The sequence below is a fragment of the Cynocephalus volans genome, chromosome 10 (assembly GCF_027409185.1).
Source record: "Cynocephalus volans isolate mCynVol1 chromosome 10, mCynVol1.pri, whole genome shotgun sequence".
Lineage (NCBI taxonomy): Eukaryota > Metazoa > Chordata > Mammalia > Dermoptera > Cynocephalidae > Cynocephalus > Cynocephalus volans.
The window spans coordinates 90,752,322-90,760,834 of record NC_084469.1 but is presented as its reverse complement, the minus strand read 5'-3'; the positions used below and the strand labels follow the sequence as shown (position 1 = coordinate 90,760,834).

The window sequence follows — 8,513 nt, the reverse complement described above, 5'->3', positions numbered from 1 at the left end:
CCTGTTTGTTCTGCCTTAAAAATGTATCAGAGGGCTGGTCAGTTAGCTCAGCTGGTTAGAGCATGGTGTTGTAACACCAAGGTCAAGGGTTCGCATCCCTTACCAGCCAGCTGCATATATATATATCTCTCTGTATAACTCTGGAATCTTCCTCTGCCACATCTGGTTCAAGCTACCATCACCTTCAGCCTGGACTATTATTACAGTGGCCCACTCCCTGGCCGCCTGGCTTCCCTGCTGCCCTCTACAGTATGCCCACTCAGCTGGAGGGATACTGTTACTGTCTCAGTTAGATTGTGAAACTTCCTTGGCCCAGAACTCACCCCCGGCTTCTAGTTTAACTCTTAAAAGCCAAAGTCTTTACAAATGACCTACGCAATTTCGCTCCCTTTATACCTCATCTCCCACCCTTCTCCTTCGCATTCCCATTGCTCCAGCCACACTGGCCTCCTAGCAGTTCCTTAAACAAGTAGGCTGGCAAGGGCCTTTGCACTTGCTGTATCCTTAGCTTGGGATGCTCTTTCTATAGATGGCTCCCTCTCTCAGACCTTCAGGTCTTTGCTCAGACGTCACCTTCTGGCTGAGTCCTCAAACCAAATATTTAAAATCGCCATCTTGTCAGTCTCTATCCCCCACCCTACTTTATTCCTCCATAGCATTTATCTTTTCTCATACTATATCTTTTTAAAAAAAATTATGTTTACCTCTTTTTGTCTTGCTTAATAAAATAGAAGCATCATAAAACAGGACTTTTTGTCTGTCTTATTCACTAAACATTGTATCTAAAACAGTGCCTGGCATAGAGTAGGTGCTCTATAAATATTTGCTGAATGAGTGAATTTCTTGCATAAGTGAAGAAGGCAGCTGGGGACTAGGAGAGGGAGCGGTGAAAGAGAACTGCTTTCCTCTCTAGCCTCCAAAGCTTCTGGCATGCTGTCTTGGATGCAATGACTCAGCTTACCAGGGTCAGGGGCCTCTTACACATTCTGTGTTTGTCGACATTGTAATTATTTGCAGAGTTACTTACTCACATGCCCACATTCATCCCCTTCAATGAGATCTAAAACCACAATCTCTCCTCTTCTTAAACCCCTCCATGGCTCCCCAATGTCCTGGGGACAAAGTCCAGTCTCCTTGCCATGGCTCACAGATGCTTTGTGAACTGGTGCATGTTCTCCTCTCCGGCCACACTGATATTTTTAAACAGTGCTGTGAAATCTTCCACCTCCAGGCCTTTGCTCTAGCTGTTCATTTGTCCTGAAACATTCTTTGCTTACCTGACTTCTCGAATAGGTCAGGTTCCTCCTTTTGGGCTCCCTCAATCCCGTGCAGTTTCCTCATCCTAGCCCTGACCACTCTGGACTGTCCCTGTCTGGTGATGGGTCTGTCTTTGCACTGCACCCTGAGCTCCACAAGGGCAGGGTCCAGGACTGTCTTGGTCACTGCGGTATCCCAAGCCTCACCCATAGGAGAACCACACAATAGGCTCTTGTTAGGGTCTAGGTCTAAGTTCTGTGTCCTCCAGCTTGAACTGGGGAAACAGAGGTGATATTGGGGGACAAACACTAGGTCTAATTTCTTGATGATCCCCAGCACTGGGAGGGCACACAGTAAACTCTTTTTGGAGCCTAAGTCTTCTCTTCACTCTTCAAGGGGGTACATACAGTAGATCAACTTTCGTGATTAGGTCTGATTCCTTTAAAACTCCTGTTACAGGGCAGGCACAAAGTAGGCCCTATGGACACTGAGTTTGATTCCTTTGCATGTCCCATCACAGGGTGGGCTGACTGGAGGCTTAAGGGTCTAGGTCTCTTTTGTTTACACTTGTGTCTTGGGATCGCCCAGCACGGGAGGTGGGTGGCTTGTTATCCCCAAAACTAACCACCGAAGTGAGATTCGTGAAGGCTGCGGAGGGAGTGAAGCCAGAGCAGTGAGGCGGCGCCTAGACACCTGAGAGGTGGAACCCGGGAAACTGGCAGTGGGGGGCAGGGCTTAGGTACTTAAGAACTCCCGGGAGGAGGGGCCGGTGGCGAGCAATCCTGGGTCCTCGGGGAGGAGAGGACTAAGACACTGATAGTCTTCTAGGGACAAAGGCAACGAGGATCCAGGCTCCTGGATTTCGTGAGGGGAAAGAAATAAGGGTCTAGACGACTGAATTTTCGAGGTGGGGAGGCCAAACTCCTAAGTGCGGGTGTGCACAATGAAGCTCCCTAGCAGGTCTAGTCAGTGTCCGTGGGAAGGATGCAGACAAACACGCGACGAGGTTTGACAGGATAGTTTTATTGGGTCTCTGCTCCACGTCCGCCCCCCGCGCAGTACGGATAGGCGAGGCCGGGCACACGGCCCCCGAAGCGGTAAGTGTACTTGCGCCCACCGCTCTTCCGCACGATGTCGCGGCGGTAGTAGTAGCGCAGGCCTCGGCTCAGCTTCTCGTAATTCATGCCCGGCTTCCTCTTGCGCTCGCCCCACAGCCGAGCCACCTAGGGCAGAGATCGGGCTTACAGAGGGCAGGAAGGGACTGGACTCGGCAATGCATACCTGCTGAATGGCGGAGGGATGGGGCCTGGGGCCGGGGTCAGGAGTGGTCCTGACGAGCGTTAGGCCCCGCGGAGCCGGATCGAGATGGGGTTTGTTGAGGCTGGAGTCGGGGGGGGGGGGTGGCATGGCTTGAGAAGTGTTGGGCGGGGCGCGAGAGGGCGAGGCTGGGGCGGGGCCAAGGACTAGGCAAAGTGAATGGCTGGGCTGGGCTGAACAGGAGACCCGGAGGGACTTGGCGGGGCAGGGGAGCTGCCCCACCTCTTTGGGGTCGCACAGCTGGAACTCGCGGCTGTTGCCAGTCCAGCGGATGCAGCTGCTACGCTCCCCGTCGTGGAGCAGCTCCAGGAGGAACTGCCACAGCTGAATAGGACCTGCAGGAGGGAGGCAGGTGAACACCCAGTTTCTCGGCCCCACATCACGCCGCTTCGATGACCTAGAAGCCTGAGCCCCCTCGCCTCAAAGGCCCAAGAGTCCAGGTCTTCCCAGCTCGGGACCTAGGAGTCCAGATTTCCCCCTCCCCCTCCCCTTGGGGATCCACAAGTTCGGATCCCTCCATACAGAGGACCCAGGCTCCAGTGCCGCCATCTCTGAGATTTAGGAATTTGGCGTCCACACTTCGGAGATCCAGGCGTCTGGACCCTCATCTGTTTCCTCTCACATAATCCAGGAGCCTGGGTCCTCTTCGTCCTTTTGGTGCTTAGAGGACTACCAGCCTCTTGGTCCTCTCCTCCGAAGACCCAGGAGTGCTGGCCCCCTGCCCCTCCTCTCCCGAGTTCTTAAGTATCTAGGCCCCTCCCTCTCGCTACTCCGGCTTCGCTACCTCCACAGTCTTTGCGGACCTCTCACCTCGGTGGTTAGTTTTGGGGTAACGGGGCAAAGTGGAACGGTCCGATTGCTGGCTCGGTTCGGAGGAAGTGGTGAGAGCTGAACTCGGGTACCCCTTCGAAGAGGTGGTGCAGTTCGTATTCAGTCCCGGCTTCCAGGAAGTGGTACAGTCCGAGCTCGCAGGCCAGCCCCGCGAAACGGTACAGTCCGCGCATGGTTCCCCGCCCAGGCCACTGCCCCAGTAGGTGGCGCCGTCGGGACCGACAGAACAGTCCCAGCTGGTGGCGCTCCCAGCGGCCTGGGCGCGCGACCACGAGGTGGCCCTTCCAGCCGATGCGGCACCGTTTGGGCCAACCCTACCTTCGAAACCAGCGAAGGGGGCGGGGCCCAGGCCGGGAGGGGCGGGGTCCAGGGTCTGGGCCACGCGGCTCCAAGGGTCGGAGGCATTGCATGCCGGCTCTGAGCAGTCTCCGGACCACGGAAGAGCCTGAGAGGCGGACTCTATGAGGAGGAACGGATCCCAAGTGAGGGGAGCCCACATGTCCCCGTCTCCTCGGACGTTTTAGGCAGTCTGGCGCCTTGTTATCTGGGCTCTCGTATCCAGGTCATGCCATCTTGAGGACGCAGGTGCCCCCAGTCCTAGCTCCGTCCCCTCGCAAAGGTCGGAGTATCTAAACCTCCAGCTCGGGTGCCTCATGAACCCAGTCCCCTCCTCCCATCGCCTCTGCGCCCACACTCACCCGCCCTGCAGGGAGCTTCTGGGTGCGGTAATGAGGAGCCCCAGTCCAACTGTGGGAACCCTGCGAGGGATGAGACCGTAGTTGAGTTCAGGGAAGGGTGTAAGCAATGACTTGGAGACCCCCCTCAACCACCCACCCGGTAGTCTTTATTTGTCAGGACTGGTAGTTATGACCGCCAGCACCTATTCACTCAGGACCCTGGGCTCTCTCCTCCTTCAGCACTTAGGAGTCCAAGCCCGCAGTCCCCTTCCCGCTCATTCCAAGATTCCAGGCACGCCCCCTCCTCCCTTAGACCTAGAAGCCCAGCCTTCCTCCTTCTTCCCTGGTACCCGGAGGTCCCAGCCGGCAGCCACCTTTCCAGCATGTCTCCGCTGTCGGCGTGTCCCCTTGGAGCGTCAGTTCAGGGAAATAGAAGCCGAATTCGGCTCCTTCTGCAGGCAATAAGGAGGGTAGGGCCGGGTCAGGGGTCAGCAGAGGCCCCGGTCTGGGCACCCTCTTCCCACACATTGTCTCAGCCCTAGCCGCCTACCCAGTCCTGACAGCTTGCTACCCGGAGGCACTTCCTGTGGTGATGCTTCATCCCAGTTCCACAAGTCCATGGACGCTCGTTCTGAGTGTTCTGGGTTGGGAAAAGCGGAAAGGCCAATGGGTAAGCTGGTGACACTTAGGGACCCTGGAGTCTGGGCCCCAGCTCCTGCTTCCCTCAGACCTAGGAGTCCGGGCCTCTGCTCCCTCCTTCCCCAGGAACCTGGAATCTTGGCTTCAGTCCCTTTTTCTCTCGGACCAGGAGTGAGGGACCCCAGCCATCTTCCTCCCTCAGACCCAGAAATCCAGCTTCTTGGGAGTTTAGTCCCCCAGGTCCTTTCCTTACCCAGACACTCAGGCATCCAGCCCCCAGTTCATGGCTCACCTCTGGCTGGTTTCTCTGCCCCCAGTTGGGGGTCTCAGCCCCATTTCATACTATGCACCCCCACCCCCACCCCCGGGCTTGGGCAGGGGGGAATTTTCCAAGACGTCAGAGCAGGGGGGTCGCAGCTCGTGTCAAATTGCAGGGGCGGGGGCGGAGCCGAGCAGCGCCCCCCGCCTCAGAGGTGGGCGCTCGCCTCTGGGGCTGCCTTGCTGCAGGGGTGGCTTGGACTTCGACGGGGTCCTGGGGAGCAGTGGGCTGGGCAAGACGGGGATCGGGGGCTGGGGGGTGTTTATGGGGTGATGGGGAGGGGTGGGGGGCTTGGTGGACAGGTTCTTCGTCTTGGGGACTTGATCCTGCAACATGGGGGGTAGTGGGGGAGGAGGGTCTGGGGTCAGCTGGACTGCGCCGGGCTTATCTGCAACAGGAAGAGGGATTTCCGGCCAGATACCCCCACCCCCTAGCGTCAGCCGACGTCACAGTCGGCAGGGTACCTGAGGGGGGTGGGGGGCCCGACCGGAATCCTCCACCAGGCCGAGTTGAGGAGGGCGTCTTGGAGCTGCTCCGGAGTGTCAATCATAAGAAAAATAACATCAACAATATACACAATAACAGTAGTTATAATAATAGCTAACAAATGAGGGCTCATTGCTTGCCACCAACTGTGCGATGGACCCTCACTTAGTTCTCTTATGAGGTAGGTACTATTATCTCCATTTTATGAAGGGGAAAATTGAGGCAGGATTCCTCCCACTTCCTCTCCAGAGCTCATTCCCTTCCATGCTATAATAGTTTTGAACTATTGGGGAATTTTGAGTAGAAGCTGAATATGAGATCATGAATTATTAATTTTCTTAGATGTAATAATAGTACTATGATATGAAAGATGTCTCTATTAGGAAATGAACATATATTTAGGGATGAAATGTTATAATGTCTGCAACTTGCTTCAAATGATTCATCAAAACCCAAAAAATATTTATAATATGTAACATATACATACACACATGCAATATTTGAGACATACCTATACTAAAAAATTATTTTTTATGTGAAATTCAGTAACTAGTGTCCTGTATTTTTATTTGCTAAGTCTGGAAACCCTGAACCCAAGTAACCTGGCTTCAGAGACTGTGCTTGTGCCCATCCTGCTACATGAATATATACGAGTATTAATAAGTAAATAATATTTACTATTAAAAATCATTTTTAATATGGACTTTTTTGGCAGCTGGGTGGTACAGGGATCTGAACCCTTGACCTTGGTGTTATAACACCATGCTCTTAACCGAGCCAACCAGCCAGCCAGATATTTTCCAATATTCAATGAGTTTCTTGATCATTAACTACTGGCCATTGTGGAGGGTAGGAAGAATGGCGGTGGTGTTGGGGGTGGGGGGCACTGCTCTTCTGCGCAATTTTCAGAAGGGAAACTGGGCCTCAAGAGGGAGAGTCACTTTATCAGGGTCCCATGGGGGTGAGGGACTGGGGCTGGGATTGGACCGAATGTTGAGCCACAGAGCCCTCGGGCATCACTAGTTCCTCTGTTCATGTACTGCGGGGGTCTGAAGGGAGTCATGCCTGCTCTGCCTTGCCGCACCAGGCCCCAGTCCTCCTCCACCTGAAGCTGGCCTCTCTCCTATGAGTCTTTCTCTCCATGTCTCTCTGGCTGTCTCTTCTCAGGTTGGTGTCCCTAACTCTGGGTCTCAGTTGCATCAGACTTGATTCCAGTGAGGCCTTGTCACCTATTCTTTGACAAGTCTCAGTTCCTCCCCATCTCTGTCCCTGAGTGTTCCTATCTCCTTGTCTCCATCTCTGTCTCTTTCTGGATTTTCTCCCCATCTCCCATCCCTTTACACTGTTTCTGATAGTTCTCATCTCTGCCCAAGTCTCCTTCACCATCTCTCCATTTCTGTATCTTTTTCTCTCTGTCCTCAGGAAGACTCCTGCACACACCTTTAAAACCCTCCTTTCTGGAATCATCCTCATTTCCCATCTCGTCCATTTCCCCTATGATTACAGTGAGCAGAAAAGTTGCAGAGGCAGGAAGGGCTAGTGATTGGGGGGAAGGGGGTTTGAGGGTCCTGGGGCTGGGTGGTCCAGCCCAGGTGGCAGGGGGCTGAAGGGCACTTCCTGCCAGTGAGCCCCTCACCCCTCTGACCAGACTGGAAAATGTGACATCACAGAGGGGGCAGTAAGGGGGATCAGGGTGGGGAAGACAGGAACAGAAGAAATTTGACACCTCTCCTGGCCTCCTTCCCTGAGCAGCCTTAGTACTGTTCCCTCCCCCCCATGTCACCCATGTCACACAAAGTCCTTCCAAATTTTCCCCCTTCGAATCCAGGGATCTGATGACTGTGTTCCTGGGAAATCTTTGTGTCCCCCTCCCCCTTGAATTCTGCAATCTCCCTCCTCTGGCCTGGTCCTTGCCCCAGCCTCCTTCCAGACATCCAGTCCACAGTGTTAGTCAGGGCTCTTTTTAAGTGCAAATCTGATGCCAGTCCCCTGCTTGCTGCTGCCTTTAGGCTAAGGTCTAAACTCTTTGCCTGGTGTTCAAGGTCCTGCATGGACACTTCTTCAGCCAGGTGGAGGCAAGCTTGAAGCTGGGAAGAGAGAAAAAGGGAAAAAGGCCCACAGATGCAGGGAGAACAGAGACCCTCAGAGAAACAGAGAAACATTCAGACTCACACAGAGACATATAGCAAGAGAAGTCAGCTAGGATTTGGCAGAGTGGAGAAACAGGAAAACAGTCTGCGAGATCCAGAGGGGAAGAATGGCAGGAAGAAAAAGATAGGGTCTCAGAACTGGACAGCTTCTTCAGGAAGCCCTCCGTGACCCACAGGTCAACACTCTGGGCTCCTCCATCCCTATCGTAACAACTCTGGGCTCTTGCTGTCTGGCCTAGCTTCTGTCACTGGGCCATGTGCTCTGAGTGAGCAGGACCCAGAATTGTTTCAGGCACCATTGTGTCCCCAATATTATCCAGACCCTCAGTGAGTTTGCTAAATGAATGAAAACCTAGAATTCTATGAGCTCCAGAAGGGCAGGGCCTAGAAGACCTCCTACCTTGGTACTGAGAACACAGGCTGGAGTCAGAAGGACATGAATCTAGGCCGGCCTGTGGCTCACTTGGGAAAGTGTGGTGCTGATAACACCAAGGCCAGGGGTACGGATCCCTATATAGGGATGGCCGGTTAGCTCACTTGGGAGAGCGTGGTGCTGACAACACCAAGTTAAGGGTTAAGATCCCCTTACCGGTCATCTTTTTAGGAAAAAAAAAAAAAGAAGCACATGAATCTGGGCCTCAGCTTGGTTTTGACCTTGCCATAAGTTCCTGCCTCCTCCTCTCAAATGGGCTGCAGTCAGCATGCACTTAAAAGGTTTTAAGGAGAGGTAACCGGCACACAGTAGGGGCTCAAGAATGACTTTCAAGACACCCACCATTTTCAGGTGAGAGGATGCCTAGCCCTGCTCCTCAGAGTGCTTCCAAGCCCAGCCAGGGA

The 8,513-nt window shown here is 53.9% G+C and overlaps 1 protein-coding gene across 4 annotated transcripts; it reads right to left on the bottom strand.

Moving 5' to 3' along the window:
- Positions 1 to 2,268: 2,268 nt before the first annotated feature.
- ETV2 (ETS variant transcription factor 2) lies at positions 2,269 to 4,702 on the bottom strand. Of its 4 annotated transcripts, none has more exons than XM_063112780.1 (6): positions 4,633 to 4,702; positions 4,456 to 4,534; positions 4,104 to 4,183; positions 3,385 to 3,864; positions 2,797 to 2,909; positions 2,269 to 2,480 (listed from the first exon to the last, which is right to left on the bottom strand). In XM_063112780.1, exons 1-6 carry the CDS (start codon positions 4,700 to 4,702, stop codon positions 2,280 to 2,282), a joined length of 1,023 nt encoding a protein of 340 aa, XP_062968850.1. In that variant the 3' UTR covers positions 2,269 to 2,279. The 4 variants fall into 4 exon arrangements, with proteins under 4 accessions (XP_062968850.1, XP_062968851.1, XP_062968852.1 ...); XM_063112781.1 differs by having other exon boundaries at positions 4,104 to 4,180; XM_063112782.1 differs by having other exon boundaries at positions 4,104 to 4,163; positions 4,457 to 4,531.
- Between the last annotated feature and the right edge of the window lie 3,811 nt (positions 4,703 to 8,513).